This window comes from Leptonotus elevatus, chromosome 2 (assembly GCF_054856555.1).
Source record: "Leptonotus elevatus isolate MCC_2025b chromosome 2, RoL_Lele_1.0, whole genome shotgun sequence".
Taxonomy (NCBI): Eukaryota; Metazoa; Chordata; class Actinopteri; order Syngnathiformes; family Syngnathidae; genus Leptonotus; species Leptonotus elevatus.
In genome coordinates this window covers 32,610,299-32,629,261 of record NC_141240.1, presented here as the reverse complement: position 1 = coordinate 32,629,261, position 18,963 = coordinate 32,610,299, and the positions used below count along the sequence as shown (strand labels likewise).

The 18,963-nt window shown below is 40.5% G+C and overlaps 2 protein-coding genes across 4 annotated transcripts in view; one reads left to right on the top strand and one right to left on the bottom strand.

Moving 5' to 3' along the window:
* The first annotated feature begins 382 nt into the window (after window positions 1-382).
* On the top strand, window positions 383-5,756 carry LOC147179648 (tubulin alpha chain-like). Its single transcript, XM_086067710.1, has 4 exons — window positions 383-544; window positions 2,374-2,596; window positions 3,165-3,313; window positions 4,564-5,756. Exons 1-4 carry the CDS (start codon window positions 542-544, stop codon window positions 5,539-5,541), a joined length of 1,353 nt encoding a protein of 450 aa, XP_085923836.1. The 5' UTR covers window positions 383-541; the 3' UTR covers window positions 5,542-5,756.
* Window positions 5,757-6,320: 564 nt separating this feature from the next.
* LOC147179647 (inactive dipeptidyl peptidase 10-like) overlaps window positions 6,321-18,963 on the bottom strand; it is a 29,680-nt gene continuing 17,037 nt past the window's right edge. For all 3 annotated transcript variants that reach the window (XM_086068321.1, XM_086068323.1, XM_086068322.1), the window contains exons 6-27: window positions 18,700-18,752; window positions 18,527-18,608; window positions 17,527-17,647; window positions 16,859-17,013; window positions 15,741-15,832; window positions 15,545-15,668; window positions 15,300-15,338; window positions 15,113-15,220; window positions 14,934-15,025; window positions 13,852-13,899; window positions 13,640-13,758; window positions 13,497-13,544; window positions 12,383-12,481; window positions 12,233-12,302; window positions 11,237-11,365; window positions 11,087-11,152; window positions 10,793-10,847; window positions 10,607-10,706; window positions 10,395-10,453; window positions 8,187-8,259; window positions 8,028-8,101; window positions 6,321-7,944 (exon numbers count right to left, since the gene is read on the bottom strand). In XM_086068321.1, the coding sequence (XP_085924447.1) occupies window positions 7,813-7,944; window positions 8,028-8,101; window positions 8,187-8,259; window positions 10,395-10,453; window positions 10,607-10,706; window positions 10,793-10,847; window positions 11,087-11,152; window positions 11,237-11,365; window positions 12,233-12,302; window positions 12,383-12,481; window positions 13,497-13,544; window positions 13,640-13,758; window positions 13,852-13,899; window positions 14,934-15,025; window positions 15,113-15,220; window positions 15,300-15,338; window positions 15,545-15,668; window positions 15,741-15,832; window positions 16,859-17,013; window positions 17,527-17,647; window positions 18,527-18,608; window positions 18,700-18,752 (1,938 nt within the window). In that variant the 3' untranslated portion in view covers window positions 6,321-7,812. The remainder of the gene's footprint in view (window positions 7,945-8,027; window positions 8,102-8,186; window positions 8,260-10,394; window positions 10,454-10,606; window positions 10,707-10,792; window positions 10,848-11,086; window positions 11,153-11,236; window positions 11,366-12,232; window positions 12,303-12,382; window positions 12,482-13,496; window positions 13,545-13,639; window positions 13,759-13,851; window positions 13,900-14,933; window positions 15,026-15,112; window positions 15,221-15,299; window positions 15,339-15,544; window positions 15,669-15,740; window positions 15,833-16,858; window positions 17,014-17,526; window positions 17,648-18,526; window positions 18,609-18,699; window positions 18,753-18,963) is intronic.

Here is an 18,963-nt window from a genome sequence, read left to right as displayed (position 1 = left end):
ATGATGTTTACCAAAATTGTAAAGCTTAAACTGTTAAATGCTTAAATGCTTAAAAACTGATACCTGTAACAAAATAGAAAAAAAGGAAGTGAATGTATAGTGACTTTTGCGGCCTGCTGTATGGTTCATAACCTGTTTTCTTTTTTTCCCAAATCTGTTTTTCAAAAATGCTGGTGCCTGAATTTCCCTCCAATTCTGAAATGGCAGGTTTTATGAAGGTATATGGTTACTGTTATACTGTTAAGAGTCAAAGGTTTGTTTCTAAGTGAATATAGCAGTGAGTAAATTAATCAACACATGTAGCCACTTCGCTCTTGGTCTGAAAAGGAAATCCAGGAAGTGTGCTCTCAGAGTGGCGGCCAAACTGGGTGGAAATGCTACTGCAGGCTCCACCTCTGCCTCCTCCCCCTGTGTCAGTTATATAAGTACATGAGTGCGACACACTGATGGAACTTCACTCACAGAGATCTCATAATAGGTACACTGTGAGGATCATCCGGCTTAATTTTTTTGCAAAAAAAAGGACATTGTAAACGACAGAATGGTGAGTTTGTGCTTATTGTTACTATTATCAGCGTTTTTGGTGTTGTGAAGCGCTCTTGCGAGTTTTGTTTTCTTCTTATTGGCTCGAAAGTGCCACATCAGCTCACCCACAGAATAAGAAGTATGTGCGTGAAGCAAAGCGGCAGGAAGCACAGCAGTAGAAAGGCGCTACAGGCACGTGACTAGCTTCGGTGAAGGTTAATACTTTCCATATGGGGGCTTGAGGCCTGGCGCGAGGGCTTACGTGCTCGCCTTGCCGCCTAGGAATGCTTTCTAAACAGACCGCCTTAAATTCTATTCGCGTTATTTGCCACAAACGTGATAAACCTGGCTTACTGGTTTTACACAAATGTCTTCCAAAAAAAATCTGGTCAATTTGCAAGTAAATGCGGTAAAACGGTGGATCCGCATTTAGGCCCAAAAGAGGCACAATTCATTGTTCACTATTGGTTGGGCAGGGCACCGGCCTCAACTTTAGGCGGGATCAGGGTGTGTTGTAACATTTACAGCTTGCTGACTGATGATTGGTGCAACTTTTGATCTGGTGACACTTCCTGCTGAAGCATTCAGGACACGACATGCAGGAAATGTTGGTGTGTGGCGTGAAGAGCGATTACTTTGAATTTAGGCCACCGTGCATGTTGCGACTACTACTTCAAACACGTTTTTTTTTTCTCCCCAGCGAGGGTGAGACACAAGAAGCCGATAATCACCCTCGTGGGTTGGAGTCGTAAACGTCAGGCGGTTATGGAAACTATGAGACATTAGACCATTTTCAGAAAACGCAAAGGATACGTTGAAAAAAAGTTTCGATAAACAAACTGACCAAAGTCTGACCTTACTAATGTTGCAACTGCACCATATTTTAAGGGTTCATGCAGTTTTTATTGTTTTGTTGAACCGTTTCATGATTCATTTTTACACAGACGTACAGTGACATTAAAAGTCTCCTACTCTTATTCAGGTTGTATTCTACATGTTTAGTATTCATAATATTTTCGCAGTTAATCATTTCAGAGAGAGGGTAGCTTTTGTTGATAATGACATCCATATGCGGTGGAGCTGCAGAGTGTATACCTCAAAATAGCTTTAGCTGGCTGCTGCCTCCATGTACAAGCCCCTATTGGGAGGACAAGAGAGGGGTCAAAGGTAAGGCTAGGATATACAAAACAAAATCTTCTGCAATTGATTCTGTGGTGGTCTGAACGTTTTGGATGTACACCAGGCAGCCAGTGACGCTGTTACTCCCCTTGTTGCGTCAATGGAAAAACACAGTGAGATTCATTGTGGACATGTTTAAGGCCTGACTATCTGTATGTAGAGTGAGAGAGGGGGACAGGAATTTCACAACAACACAAACATTACGGTGAGTCATGTCCCCTCCCCCTCTGAATGAAGTCACAAGCCAAAACATTTTCAATTTTGTTGTTGTTAAAAGCAACCCTTGTTGACAGAGAGGTGCTTACTGTTACATTGAAAATACTACAGTTGAATATTTTAGATCTCATCAAAAATTCTGAGCTGTTGTAGTTGAACTGCTTCAGGCCAGACTACTCCCAAATGATGAGACTTAACTTGTTTTAACACTGTGTGCTCACACCTCCCTCTTCCTCCCCTGCCCTGTCTTTCCCCCCCCAAAAAAACGTCAACATTTTTGAGCAGGGTGTGGAAGCATAGGCCCCAAATTTAGCTTGTATGTGCTTATCGCCATCACCACTTGCTTTTGTAGGTCAGGTCCACTCTACTTCCTGCTTGGTTGTTCTGGATGAGTTGGAAGAAAATGAAACTTGTGCCTGTCTTAAGAGTCTACCTGTCCTTCATCCCCTGCAGCGCGAGTGTATCTCCATCCATGTTGGTCAGGCTGGCGTCCAGATGGGCAACACCTGCTGGGAGCTGTATTGCTTGGAGCACGGCATCCAGCCAGACGGCCACATGTCCAGCACCAAGACGGCAGGCAGCTCCGATGATTCCTTCACCACTTTTTTTAGTGAGACCGGCACGGGCAAGTACGTGCCCCGAGCCATCTTTGTCGACCTGGAGCCCACCGTCATTGGTAAGTTGGACCATCAGTCTTGCGTGAAAGCAATACTTGAGTTCGAAGTATCTTGAAAAGAAAAAAAAAACATGAAAGAAGTCACATTTACTGTAATATGATGGTATCAAAAGTGATATTCGGATAATACTTTAGTATTGGAATTAAAAGTAAATGTATGAATAAAATAGTGATTAGAAATGTACACTTTTTTTTTTGCTTATCTGAAGTAAGGTTGCAGGGAAGCTCAGACTTCTGCCCAACCACTTCATCACGCTCTCCCGGGGGAATATCAAGGCATTCCCAAGCCATCTGGGAGGCATAGTCTCTCCAGCGTGTACTGGGTCATCCCTGAAGCCTCTTTACAGTGGGACGTACCCAAAAAGGGAGGCGTCTACGTGGCGTCCTGATCAGATGCCCGAGCCGCATCATAAGGCTCCTTTCATTACAGAAAAGCAGCAGCTCTGAGCAATTCGAATTCCGTACCCTATCTCCGAGGGAGTGCCCCGGACACCCTGCGGAGGAAACTAATTTCAGTGTCTCTTTATTGACATACTTTTTTTTCCCCGGCTTCACTATATTCTTGCAGATGAGGTGCGCTCAGGTACATATCGTCAGCTCTTCCACCCTGAGCAGCTCATCTCTGGGAAGGAGGATGCTGCCAACAACTACGCCCGTGGTCACTACACCGTTGGAAAGGAGCACATCGACTCTGTACTGAACAGGATCCGCAAGCTGGTGAGATGAGGCAAAAGCATTTGCAAATAGACTTTTGTCATTTTCCTGTTTTTTCCACAAATCTCACAAAAAGGTCATGCCTCATAAAAGTCGCAGATGGTCTGCAATTTCTGTCCGATTTTTTCCAAACTGGGTGGCTATGTCAATAGCCCCTTAGCTGATTAGTGTTGGGGGTTGATGTTTTGCCTTGAGCGTGGAAGCCTCAGACCAAATTTCACCCATAACAAAATCATGAATACATTTCCAACAAACGCCATTGAGTCATAACCCTTATCAAAGCCCTTGATGGTGTCCTACCAGTTCTGTCATGACATTGGTTGGGGATGTGGGTGGTAAAACAAATATTATATTTGTTTTGCAAAGTAGCCTACTGTATGCCATTCTTTGTTCAGCGGGTCCCGGGTTTCTTACAGGGCCAGAGCGGGACTCATTTTCAGTCCAGCCCACTTCGGTTCACAACATTTTAAGAAATATATAAATTTTTAGCATTATATCTTACCAATCCCTCCAACGATATCCATATTGCAGTAGCTGTTGTGAAAGCGCAATATGGTTGAGTTTTATTCAAAAATTAGAATTGAATCTGCTTACATTACAAGATCACGGTCGGTGATTATTTTAGTTGTATGAGAAAACAAAAACGCAAGTGTACACAACATGGGATAAGACGCTTAACAAGTTAAATTTAGGCATCTAAGCAATCCTGTTGGCGCTCTTTTCTTTAAAACGCCTATTCATACCACTTCTGCCCTATTCCTTAGAGGACTGATGCTAATTTACGGTCGCCACACAGCAACAGGTTCTCCCATCATACTTTGCTGCTGTTACAATAAGCATCACTTGTAACTGCCTGTCTGTTATTAGTACAATTTTACGGGAAGGCGATAATGGATCTAAATATCACTAATGAATTTAATTTACCGGTACTGATTTCAAAACGAATCCACATGACGGAGGAATTCACTGTATGGGCCCAGAACGGCACATATTCAATCCAGCCTATAAGGTAATTGACGAAATGATCACTCTGGGTGTCTTTAATAAATGAATTTAACCCTGAAAAATTCAGAGCAGCACGTTCATCACAGACACATTTTTGGAAACTCACGCAAGATTTTTCACACTTGATAGGTAGACAGGCACTCCAGAGACACACATTTTGTTTCTGTATCAAATAACTTGTCACCCATAGAGAGAGGGAAAAAAAAATATGACTAAATACCTGATGAAAATGTATGATTCTCTTTCAGTCTGACCAGTGCACTGGCCTCCAAGGTTTCCTGGTGTTCCACTCCTTTGGAGGAGGAACCGGCTCTGGCTTCACTTCTCTGCTGATGGAGCGTCTCTCAGTGGACTTTGGCAAGAAGTCCAAGCTGGAGTTCGCCATCTATCCGGCTCCTCAGGTGTCGACTGCTGTGGTGGAGCCGTATAACTCCATCCTGACAACACACACCACTCTGGAGCACTCTGACTGCGCCTTCATGGTGGACAACGAGGCCATCTACGATATCTGCCGCAGGAACCTGGACATAGACCGCCCATCGTACACCAACCTGAATCGACTCATCAGTCAGATCGTCTCCTCCATCACCGCCTCGCTGCGCTTCGACGGCGCCCTGAACGTGGACCTGACCGAGTTTCAGACCAACCTGGTGCCCTACCCACGCATCCACTTCCCTCTGGCGACCTACGCCCCCGTCATCTCGGCAGAGAAGGCGTACCACGAGCAGCTGACCGTGGCGGAGATCACCAGCTCCTGCTTCGAGCCAGCCAATCAGATGGTGAAATGTGACCCCCGGCACGGCAAGTACATGGCGTGCTGTCTGCTGTACCGCGGCGACGTCGTGCCCAAAGATGTCAACGTGGCCATTGGCAACATCAAAACCAAGCGCTCCATCCAGTTTGTTGACTGGTGTCCCACTGGCTTCAAGGTGGGCATCAACTACCAACCTCCCACTGTGGTTCCGGGAGGAGACCTGGCCAAGGTCCAGAGGGCCGTGTGCATGCTGAGCAACACCACGGCCATCGCAGAGGCCTGGGCCCGACTGGACCACAAGTTTGACCTGATGTATGCCAAGAGAGCCTTCGTGCACTGGTACGTCGGCGAGGGGATGGAGGAGGGGGAGTTCTCCGAGGCCAGAGAGGACATGGCTGCCCTGGAGAAAGACTACGAGGAGGTGGGTGTCGACTCTGTGGATCAAGATGAAGACGAAGGGGAGGAGTTTTAGAAAAGGAACAACTTGTGGACTGAGCAGCTTCATTTGTGATATCGCGCATTTTAATGGCTGGTATGTTGTGTCAACTAATAAACACGAAAGTTTAATACTAGTGTCAAGTATGTAAGAGCTCAGTTCCATCGTGTTTGCTTTTCTTGAAAGTTGACTCTCCTTTGCTGGAAAGAACGTGTTTGTGCCTTCTTTTCAAATAAAAAGGTTTACATTTGCTTCTGTTGCTTTTTCAGCTAGTCCGTTGGTGTGCAACCTTCACAAAGAGGTACAGAATAGAAATTATGAAAACATTTTAAAAGTCTCTGGTAATAAGAATACATTAACACAAATGGGAATTGTGTGAGTAACTAGACAAAACTCCATATCTCATCCAAAAACAGCTGGGATAGGTTCCAGCTCACCATGAACATTAAAGAAATAATAATATGGTACCTGTCTTGAGGTATGATGGCTTTCCTCTGCAGCAAAGGGAAAAAACCTAAGACCAAACTCATAATACTAAAGGCGCTTGGTGCTGGTTTTTCTGTGCTTGCGCGCAGGAGGAGACCTTCAAGCAGGCTTCGTAATTGGTTTGAAGGTTCTAAAGGTCATGAAGGATGACGTGAAAGGTAAATGTTAGATCCTGGGATAAGTTTCTCATTCTTGAATTGGAAAACGTAAGTGTGAATATGTCTTGAGAAATGAGACCAAAATGGTTGTCATGACAACCCCCTGTACAGTCACACTGTTGGAGTATTTTGTGTGCGTGTGTGTTTAAGTGGTACATTCCACAGAAAATGTTCAACATTTTTACATGAATTTATTTACAGCAAGTGTGATACCAGTGTAGGATTTTTTTTACATCGTGTGCCTAATTTACTATTTCAAAATTAACATAAAAATATTATTTCCACAACACAAATGATACACTTTGAGTATTGAGAACCACATATTTCTAGCTTGACAGTTTCTGTTATTGTTGATTTTGTTTATTCATATATGGATCCTCTTAATAGCTTGTTTGGCACGACAAGAAGATTCCTCTTTAATCTTTGTTAAAGCACAATAGCTTTTGCCTGTCTGCATCTCTCCGGAAACGACCAACAGAACTGTACATTTACTGAAGTTTATCCTTATAGAAAAGAATAGTTTTGAAGGATACAATCTTGTTACACACATGATAATCTGTTAAAGGGCAATCAGCCACGTGACATGAACATAAAAACATTAACACAGTAACTCTAAAGATAAATATAGTAGTTCCACGTTCACAAAAAAATGTAAACCCTAACACTGTGTGTGTTTAACTCATTCACTGCCATTGACGGCTATAGACGTAAAAAAATCATTTAAACTATTTCTATTAGTTAAATTTTTTTTTCCACTTTTGTTAACAAGCGTATGAAAACCTAAAAAAACATTTATTGTACATTTAGAACAGATCGTGATTAATCTTGAGTTAACTAGTGAAGTCATGTGATTAATTACAATTAAAACATTTAATCGCCTGATGCCCCTAATTAAAAAAAAGAAGAAAAGAGGATAAAAAATTAGGGGCGTCAGACGATTACATTTTTTAATTGTAATTAATTGATTAATAATTTTTTTTATCTGTTCTAAATGTAAAATCAAAAAATCTAGGTTTTCATACTCTTGTTAACAAAAGTGGGAAAAAATGTGAAACTAATAGAAATAGTTCAAATGAATTTTTGACGTCTATAGGCGTCAATGGCAGTGAATGAGTTAACATAACACATTTAACAAAATTCACATTCTGAAGACTGAGCCGACCACTTTTAACCACACAGTCAACTCTTAAGAGCACAGTGGTGGTGGCTTCACGCCACCAACATCATTGACCAGTTTTGGTCACACACTATGCAGACAGCGTTACAGTTTTGAACAACACTTTTCAGGTGCTAAAAACAGGATCTGATGGAGGAAATTCTACATGAGGGCTATTATTTTTTTTATTTAGCTTCTAAACCAGGGGTGTCCAAATGTCATTCATTCAGCTCTCAAACTACTAAAATTCAACATGGGTTGCAATGGTTTAAAAAAAAAAAAAAGCGTGGATGTTGAAAAAGTGGGGCTATAAATGCTTTTTCGGTTTTAACATGTTTAATAAATTAAGGTTGAAGACTGTTTGAGTAGCCCCCGCCCCCTTCAGTTTATCTGTATGCTGCTCTTGGAGGATAGTTTGGACACCCCTGTTCTAAATCCGCATTTACTTGTCCATCAAATATTGTGCTAAGAGTATAAAACACACACACTATTCTTCTGTGGAGCTCCTCACTCATCTTCCGCTTGCCGGTCCAGTAACGATGACGCGCCCAACAGGCAACCTGTGAAATAACCAATCAAAGAGTGCCTCAGCTGAATCTGGCTGCGTCTCGACAGGAAGTGGCCTTCATCGGGGTAGATCTGTCCCAGAAAGCATTAAATAAGTACATATGTTTTTTTGTGAAACTCTTTGGTCATGCTGTCATTTCTGACACATGTGCTACCTGCATGGTGTAGTTGGCTCCCACCCTGATCAAGTGCTTGATGAGCTCCGCTGAGTGCTGAAAGTGAACATTTGCTGAGGAGAAGAACACAAATGTTTACATCCACTGCTGTTCATAGCTGGGTAATGGAAATGTGCGTGTGTGTATGTGCGAGTCTACCGTCAGCAGTCCCATGGGCAAGGAACAGAGTTCCTCCCTGCAGGCCTTTCAGGTCTGGGAGAACTTTGGACATCTGTTCCAATAAAAAAAAACTTCAATTCATTAAAAGCACAATGTCAAGCTTTTATTACCATCTTCGTTGAATCAATTTTACTATCGAACACAATTGTGAATATCTTATGCACTGGTGGAGGAAAGAAGTACATGGTGCCTTAGATGCAGGCTTGGGGAGTAACGGAATACATGAACCGCCGTTACGTAATCAGATTGCAGACAAATGTAACTGTATTCCATTACAGTTACAGGAAAAAACATGTAATCAGATTACAGGTACATTTATTAAAAATGGGGATTACTTCGAGGGATTACAATTCCGACGATGAGAGAGTGCGAAAGAGGGTGACAGAGAGACACAGAGAGAGAGAGACAGAGCGAGAGAGAAGGACAGAGCGAGAGAGAGAGACAGAGCGAGAGAGAGAGAGAGAGAAGGACAGAGAGAGAGAGAGAGAGAGAGAGAGAGAGAGAGAGAGAGAGAGAGAGAGAGAGAGAGAGAGAGAGAGAGAGAGAGAGAGAGAGAGAGAGAGAGAGAGAGAGAGAGAGAGAGAGAGAGAGAGAGAGAGAGAGACCGTTGCTACATGTCGGGGGCGGTGCGAACGAACGAACTGACTCGTCGCGTCCTCAGTTTGAAAAAGCTTCACAGACGGGAGGAGGAAATGGCGACCGGTATTATTCACTGGAACTTACTCGGAGCGAAAGTTTGAGCTGAGAGTCCAGCGGCATGCTACGCGCTGTAGCTTCTTACTAGCTAGCCCGCTAGCCTACAACCATAATGTGAGTCACACCTTCCAAACAAATCTTCCTCCCACCAATTCACTATTTAAACATCATACACAACATATACATGGTTAAACTCGTGGCAGGGATAAACGTTTATTTTGCAGTTGATGTCACATCGTCATCCTCATTGGATGACTATCTATCTATCTATCTATCTATCTATCTATCTATCTATCTATCTATCTATCTATCTATCTATCTATCTATCTATCTATCTATCTATCTATCTGTCTGTCTGTCTGTCTGTCTGTCTGTCTATCAATCAAACTGAGGTGCGGTTGCTTTCAGTGACAGTTCAAAAACAGTATATGGCCTTCAATCAATCAATCAATCAATCAATCAATCAATCAATCAATCAATAGCCTACATGCTTTTTAATAAAAACATTTTTTTGCTGCTTTTTGTAGGCTGCCCGGGTCCCTATCACCCGCAAAATAGCAGGGGCACATTGTTTAGAATATATATTGTGGTGATATTTATTTTTATTTTGTCTTCATGAGCATACTCAATATTGGAGTAATCCAGTTACATTACTTTAATATTATGGCACTTGGATTACGTTACTAACTACATTTTTTAACAGGTAACTTGTAACTGTAATGGATTACATTTTAAAAGTAACCCTCCCAACCCTGCTAAGAAGTGATGTTTGAGCAGAGGAAATGCACTAAAAATGTAAATTGTGGTAAGTGGAAAAAATGAAAAGTAAAAACAAACAAATTAACGCAGCGTGCAATCACCTGACTGGAAATGAAGTGGAATGTGAAATGGCCACAAAATTGGTGCATCTGTTGCTTTTCTCTGCCGGACCAGCAGCCATTTTACATGGATGCATTGCTCAGGGAGGATGAAAACAAAATCTCAAAGCTGGGATTTCATCAGGATGTAGACAGCTGCTTCAAGGCACTGTTCTTCCTTTCATTGCACAGACAGGTTTGACATCCCACTGATTATTGTCCGTTCACCCTGTCCTCAGTCTTTGGATGTCACTTGAAGAGCAACACCCCCCCCCCCCCCGCCCCACACCTCCCACCGTCATATAAATAGAGCACTCTGGCCCCATTCATCACAACCCACTTAGAAGAAAAAATGTCTGCGACCTTCACTTGGTGGGCCGTGGTGTATTTCTGCCTACTCCACTTGCATTCCCCCTCGTCAAAAGGACATCTTCCCTTTGAGCTAAAGACAACAACCCAGAATGTGTACAGAAAATTGTGTTCCACGTGTCAGATACATTTTCAGAGACAGTGTACAAGGCAAGGTCCATAAAGGCATGCTCGGATTAGTTTGGTGTGGAAGAACTTTAAAACCCTGACCTCAAACCTCTTTGGGATGAACTACAATGGAAATTGGTAGCTAGAAGCAGCTCACTTGATATATGTTCTCCTCAGTTGAAGGCATGCCAAAATATCGCTCTGAGAATGCTGAAGCTGCAACCAATAAGGAGGAAGAGAAAAAACAAAACAAGTTATGAATTCGATTCCTTACAGATCAAAGCACATCAACATGGGAATTATGGGAATTTTAGCGTGATCTAATTCAACTCTATGTGGAGGACGAGGACCTGAATTGACCCGACTCACCATACATGGTCCAGTCAACAACAGGAGCCTGAGCTGCAGCGCATCGGATCATCCCCTCAGTTGACTTGAGTAGCATTAGCGTCAGGTAACCGCCATAGTCCTGCAGGGAAAGAGGATTTCAGATCAAGCATTGTGACAAATTAACGTGACCGTGGAACGACTTTCAATGAATTAAACAGTTGAGACCTCTCCAAAAACGCCAACCCTAGTTGGATCGATGAAAGGAAGCTTCGCCAAGTACCTGGAACAAAAAGACTCATCAGTCTATCATGATGTTGTTTCATGATTATAAGGAAATCCACTCAAAAAGGCAAACATCCTTTGTTATTCAGCTTATAAACAAATTGCTTCCCACCACAATCTATTTGCTGAAAAAAAAACCCCGCATTAAATGCCTTCACAATGACTCACTGAATATTTCACTTTTTGATTTTTTTCCACTGTTTTATTTAATTCCCCCCCCATGATATGAGTACGTACGCTAGAGCTGCTTTCTGGTCCTCAACGTCCACCTGCCCAATGTTGTGGTGGAGCTGATGCAACATCCTGCGAGGTGAAAGCTATAATGAGTTGTGCATCTTACTGGGCAAAACACGCTAACATCTCCAAACTTAAAAACAATTCACATACTTTTGACCCCGGAACCCTGAACCTTGACCGTCGAGCTGAGCCACAATCACCTGCTCCGACCCCACCAGCACCATGTCCCAGTCCAGACTAAACTCCTCCGTAACCGCCTGATCACCAGGAGAGCTGCCGCTATTGGGAGAAAGCAATGTTAGCGGGCAAAAACAAAACAACGTCCTACTAACAGCTAAAAATATCATGATCATCATAATTTTTTTAATTTTTTTTTAATGGAGTTAATTGGGAAAAATCTTTCTAAAACCCCTTAACTCATTTGCTTCCAAAAACTTATAAATATGTTCTATTTCAAATGTTTTAAGTGTCTCGTATTTATACATTTTTTATGATAGAACATACAGAAGGCTTTGATGCAGCCTCTCAACTGCAAAGAACGGTTGAAGAAATTGTCGTTGTTGGAGAAACAGCCAGCAGGTGGCAGCAGAGCAAAATAGATCAACCAGGGTCCATGTTGAAAAAAAGCTCATTACTCACATTTCTAAATAGATTTGTGAATAATGATGAGACTTAGCTATATTCTAATGCTAATTGCTGCAAAATGGAAACAGAAAGGTTCCATGTTTTTATAGCAATAGAAAACAATATTATGTATAGTCTGTGGGCCAAAATCCAGTAAAACAGCCAGGAGTGAAGGGGATTGCTTGCAGTGTAAATGGCCGGAAGTGAATGAGTTAATTGCACACTGGATTGATTAGTACAAGGTAACCTCTGGCCAAGCTATTAGCGGCATTGCCACGAACAAATTACAGTCAGTGCTAATGACTATATGATGTGCTTAAAATAGCTATCATATTGTAGCAGATTTAAAATTTAAATATTCACAAGGCCGCACGGCTGCAATAGTAATTATAAAGCTCTGATATGAGACATCCTTGTTATTTTAAGTTGATTTGAGAGATGTGCAGCCTGCAGCTATGGTGGCTCATCAGAGAGTGGGAAGGTCACAGTGGATGGTGCAGTGAATGCAAACGCGATCCTCACATGATGAGCAGAAGGCCATAAAGGGAGGACTCTGAGAAGTCATGAGGAAGGATGAGCTTCAGGGGCAGCTCTATATGTGAGAGAGCGCAAGTGGGTAACTTCATCTCTCACATCATCATATCAACCTTTGCGTGCACATCTCATTCCTACCAAAGTTGTTATGATGGATGGTGTGGATTTGGGTCTGAACCATTCTTTTGGTGGATAGCAGCGACCACAGAGGGCGATTGTTTTCCAGGATGAAATAGGCTGATGGAAGGTGGGCATAAAAAAAAAAGAAAATAAGGGACAACGAGAATAAATGGACAAGAAAAGATACTTGAAAAGTAGAACAAAAATGTTGGATTAATCTACCTCTAGTTTCTTCTTTAACTCGTTCACTGCCATTGACTGCTATAAACGTCAAAAATTCATTTGAACTATTTCTATTAATTTAACATTTCCCCCCCACTTTTGTTAACAAAAGTAAAAAAAAAGAAACTATTAAAAAAACATTATTGTACATTTAGAACAGATATAAAATTTGTGATTAATCGTGAGTTAACTAGTAAAGTCATGTGATTAATTACAATTAAACATTTTAACCACCTGAAGCCCCAAATTTGTAATAACCTTTTTATTTTATTTTAATTAATTCACAGCCATTAACGGCTATAAAAGTAAAAAATACATTTCAACTATTTCTATTAGTTTAACATTTTTTTCACTTTTGTTAACAAGAGTATGAAAACCTAGAATTGTTTTTATTGTACATTTAGAACAGATATAAAATTTGTGATTTATCGTGAGTTAACTAGTGAAGTCATTCGATTAATTACGATAACAAATTTTAACCGCCTGAAGCCCAACATTTTTAATAATCATTTTTTTTTTTATACATTTATGGCAGTGAATGAGTTGTTAATCATAGCATGCGTGATGTGAAATGTTTTGGGACATAAAAGGACACTGCATTTTTCTGGAAAGACACTAGAGCACAGTTGTCCCAAATAAATAAATTAATAAATAAATACATACATAATTAAAGAGTTCAAGGTGAGCTAAGAGTTACAGCAAGGTTCCAATTGTCAATTTTCCAGTACAGTACTTTTATCATTGACTGTAAATTTGTGCATAAATTAAATTTTTACTGTGAGCCCTCATTTTAAATAAACTATTAATAAATCAATTAAAAGGTGTGTCCAAATACTTTTGTCCATACAGGTCTTTGCACAATTGGCATCCGGTATTGCAAACACTTATCTGTCTGGACGAAAACACTCACATTCCACCTCATCCAAACTAAGAAGCAGTACCGATGGAACTCCCGGACCTACGAGCGTCGCAAGAAAAGAAAAGCAAACAAGGTAAAAGTGTCTTTGTGAACATGAAAACAGGTCACCAACAAGGTCACATTGAGATATTTGCCTCTGCAATGCAAGATGGCGCATTCCGCGTCAGGGCTGACGTTAGCCTCAAAGAACGTGCACGCCTCATGTAGTCCGCAGGTGAGGCATTGCCGTGGAAACACACCCAGGGTGGACACTCTGCAAGAAAACACATGCGCATGTTGGGACGAAGGGAGAGCCAAAGGCAAAATGGAATTGAAATGAGGTGAGGTGAAATCAGCGTATAGTTACCGGTACAAATGCCTCTGTTGTGCAGAATCTTCTGTGCTCAAGAAGTATCTGAGTGGAGGACATCAGCTCATTTACACCTTATAAACAAACAGGGGCGGCCAAACTTTTACTTGTGAGCGCAACATACAGAAAGAAAAAAAAAACTATTGAAGGATGCAAAGGCTTCTGACCTTGACCTTTAACTTATTTTTAGCCAATACATCAGTATAGGTAAATATATGTAAAAGAATTATTCAAATATACGACAGTACACAGGATGTCCCAAAAGTCACTTTCCACTTCCTTTCTTTTATTTCGTTTCAGGTATTCTTCGAACAGACGTGAGCGAGGCCATCAGCATCACACCAAAACTGCAAAACAAAAGCTGTCAAATGCTGATGGGCCTCACATCTGTCTGAATTACACCCAAAACAAAAAGAAGGAACAGAAAGAAGGTAAGTGGAAAGTGACTATTGGGATACACCGTATTTAAATAAAATAAAATAAATAAATACACACAATAATAATAACAACAACAACAACAGCAACAAGACAGTTTGGTGATAAGCAAAATTTCAAGCATATCTTTTTAGGCTTTTTGTGTTGCCGGCAGCCCTTTTTCTCAAATAGAATCCGCCCTTTGTACTGAGCAGCAACAGAGACACATTTTCACATTGGAAACCAAAACAACAGCAATCACTAAACTAACCATTATAAATTTTGTAGAAATGTTACTACTTGTAAATATATATTTGTTTGTGCTGCTCACCTCACATCCACTCCAACCCTTTTAATAAATAAACACACCATCGCAAAGGACAAAATTAACCTCATAATGGTGGTGCGCTGAACAGTCCCAACCAATGGGCGCGTGTGATTGGTGGAAAACAAGGAAGTGAGAGATTTCTTCTTGTAGAAAGTAAATCTAGTAAAATGTCGGCACAAGCCGAGTCAATTCTTAGTTTTAGTATATGCCACAAGCTGAAAAATAAATACAATAATAAAAGTATAAAAATTGCTCCCGGGCCATACTTTGGATGTCACTGTTAGAGACAAATACAAATACATTAGCGCTAGGACATAAAGTCACATAGAAAACATACATGAGCTGCTTGTTTTCATCGTAAGACACAATTTGTGTCACCTCCCAGGCACCAGATGTTATTTGCTCAATCTCATTCTTGTTGCCTTGGAGCTAAAAAAACAAACAAAACAAACAAACACAACAGCTTAGTTGATTATTTATTCTGTTTTAAAATTGAGTCCTGTTTAATCTGTGCACCTTTTTGGTAAACATGGCGATGTGGTGGAATTCACCCTGACCTCCTTGTCTCTCAGGAACGGCAAGAAAAAACTTGCTCATGTCTTTAGAAAACAGAGGCTCCTGGTTCTGGATTGGGGGGGGGGGGGGCATTTTGATGGCCTTAGAAGTATGTGAGGAGGTGGAAATGGCAATTCTGCAGACTCACCTGTCTGGAGATCCATGTGTCTGAAGTGTCCTCATGCCTCTGAAGCCCACATTAAAGCACAAGTTAAACACATACGACCGTGGTGAGCGCAGTGCTCTCTGAATCGTTATTAAATATAAAAGCTAGCAAGGATGCTGGTATGAGTATCATTTTCTAAATCTAGACCACTCTCCCCTGGAAGTCAACTAGAGGCTAATGTTTGGCATGGAATCCTGTGAAACGTGAGCGGAAAGAGAAGCACGCACCGCGAGGCAGACTCCTACGGCGGCATCGCACACTGTCAGCACTGATGCATTCTGGGCCCGAGTGAGCCAGCGCACGGCGAGGTGCGTGTCACTGATCCACTTCACCATGGTGATGTAGAAATCCCTGCAGAGGAGCCGGCCAATGAGACTGACGGCTTTTTGTGTTTTGCGGAAGCGTGAGTTTTATTTGGGTTACCGTATCTGATTGGGAGGCTGCAGCTCTACAGCGTGCGTTACCCCGAAGAGATTGACCACAGACAGCTTGGCCGCGGGGTTTGTCTGGCCAGCCTGGTGGAACAATACTGGAGATCAGTGGTTGTTTTTCACAAAGTACCACCTAGAAAAAAATACTTCAAGTAACACCATCATGATCCACATTAAAATAAAGTACTGTAGCCAAGTGTAAATTCTACACTGTAAAGAATTGACTGTACAATTTAGTAGCCAGCTAGTTATTCTAAAATCACAGTTAATTACTGTAAAAAAAAATCTATTACAGCATATTACTGTACTTTTTTTCCACTGCATATAAATTATAGTTGCTTACTGTATTCTAAGTAACTGTAATGTATATACAGTAAGAAAATGTAAAAATAAATAAATACTTAACTGAAATTTATATACAGTAAAAAATGATACCAAATTTACAGAAATGTGCTGTATTCGATTTTTACAGTAATTAGGTTTTACATTAACTCATTCACTGCCATTGATGTCAAAAATTAATTTGAACTATTTCTATTAGCTTAACGCTTTTTCCATTTTTGTTAATAAGAGTATAAAAACCTTAAAAAAAATAATTTAGAACAGATATAGAATTATTGATTAATTGTGAGTTAATTATTGAAGTCATGTGATTAATTACAATTTAAAAAAATTAATCGCCTGATGCAAAAAAAGAAAAAAGATTATTAAAAATTAGGGGCATCAGGCGATTAAAATTGTAAATGGAATTAATCGCATGACTTTACTAGTTAACTCACAATTAATCACAAATTTTACATCTGTTCTAAATGTTCAAGAAAAAAAATCTAGGTTTTCACACTCTTGTTAACAAAAAGTGGAAAATAATGTTAAACTAATAGAAATAGTTCAAATGAATTTTTGACGTCTATAGCTGTCAATGGCAGTAATTAAGTTAATTAGCTAGCAACTTTTAGCCAGTTATTTCAAGTCAATTATTTACAGTGTAGCAACAAAATGTATTTAAGGTTATTGTAAGAAAAATTACACACAAAAAAAACACAAAAAAATTATGCACTTAAAAAATAATAATATCCAGTCTCAATTATTAACAATGTGTTTTGCTCTCACCATGGGATACGGGTACTGGAGTCCTCGAGGGTAGGTGCTGCCAGTGAACTGGGCCAAAGCCATGTTGGGTACCAATGTGTCGTTGATGGTGAGGAAAGCCAGTTTCTCGCCATCAGGGGACCACCAGTGGGCCAAATGCGAGTGCAGAATCTCCTCTGATGTCAAACATACACTTATTATTGTGGTACTGTTTCTTTAAGATACTCTTTTTAAAGATTTCCTTAGATGTTTTTAGTACTGCATAGATCAGAATCGCTAAAGGGGACATATAATGGAAAAGTTACTTTTGAATTCTTGTTACTGGGGAAGCAGTGCTTTGCCACCATCGTCTGTATCAATTAGCAATTACTGTATGTATCTGCACTAGCTCCACCTAATATGCAGCACCCAACTCCAGCCCTAGTTGTCATGGTAACAATCTACGTACTTTTCATTGGCTAAGCAGTACAGACATGACGATAAATAAGTAAAATTGCACTTTGTTTTTTTTAATCAAAAATAAATAACCACAACATACGCAAGCACTGTACTATTAGTACCGCACTGTAGTATCAGCACTTGAATATCTGCATAAAAGAAATCTCCGATTCTCAGACAGGATGTCTTGTTGTTCCTCGTCTAGTTGTTCAGCTCACTAATGACAGGTTAACGTAGTCGATGACTCGCACCTTCATAAAGCCAGTCAGCAAGCCCGTTGAAGATGACACCATCCATGCCAGAAGAGGTGATCCTCAGGGAGTGGCTCCTCACGTCCGACTGGTAGTAGATGTTGTTCTCAAAAATGTACAACTTAGAAGGGAGAAGAAGGGTGGAAGGTTAACTTCAAAATTGGTCTCCTTTCCAACCACACCAATATGAGATTAGATGATTCCGCGGGAGAATTTTGTGAAAAGATCTTGGGAATGCTGCAAGATAAAAAATAAAAAAAAAGCCACATTGCAAAATTGAGGATGGTGAGTTCTGAAAACCTTCAGTGGGATGTTGAAATGTCAGTCAAGGCAAGATGTTACTCTAAAAAGTGTTACAATTTGAATGAGTGAGCTTTTTGAACAACATTTGGTTCAAATATAACACCTGTATCACACTTGCAAGATGACATTATCAAGTAATAATAATATAAATAATAATGTAAATACTTGCACACTTAATCCATTTTAAAAAAATGGTATCGATGTATTCTTACTAAGAGTGTGAATTGCCTAGTACCTGGCGATTCGATTCGTATCACGATTCACAGGTCACGATTCGATACCGATTAATCCCGATACGAATCTATAAATTAATTATTGCGATTTTTTTTTCCCCAACTCAAATTTAGAAAATACAAATCAGTAAACTTGTGCATGTATGCTGTAAGATTTGTATGAAAATAAATTTATTTATCTGAAAATTCAGGCTTATAACTGAGCCACTGCATTTAACAAACAGGTTGCAGTCATGTCTGAACAGCACTGAAATAAAATATTAAGGCTTAATGTTCCATTAATATAACATTCTTCCATTCGTAATGTGTGAATCCTAACCCTAAGTGAGACGATTTGTTGAATATAAAAAAAAACGATGATTAAAAATCGATTCGGCCGCATATCGAATCAATTCGAGAATTGCGCGCTGTAATATCGCGATATATTGCCGAATCGATTTTTTTCTAACACCCTTAATTCTTACCAGTTGTTGTCCTTGTTTCCCCCACGCCGCATACTGCAGCACAGCGTTGGAAACTTCTGGAGGGTTTAGTTCCCAAACCTCCCTTCAAGCACACCGAAATATGAAAGAAACACCATCGCCAGAAGGCATGATCAGGCAAAAGCACACACACACACAATTACACACAAACCTACCGGGTGTATATGTTGTAAACAATGTAGGAAGCCTGGTAGGAATATCTGTACATCTGCGAAGAGAGGCGAATCCATCATACAAAGCAAACACTGACTTACTTAGACACATGAAGGTGACCCACATCGTGCAAGACATCTTTCGAATTTACTGTCAGACCTCCACAGCATGTGTGTGAGGAGAAAAGAAAACCTCATCCTTACAAAGAGCGAACTGTGAAACGTATCACCACGAAATGAAATATAAATAAGACAAACAAAACACGC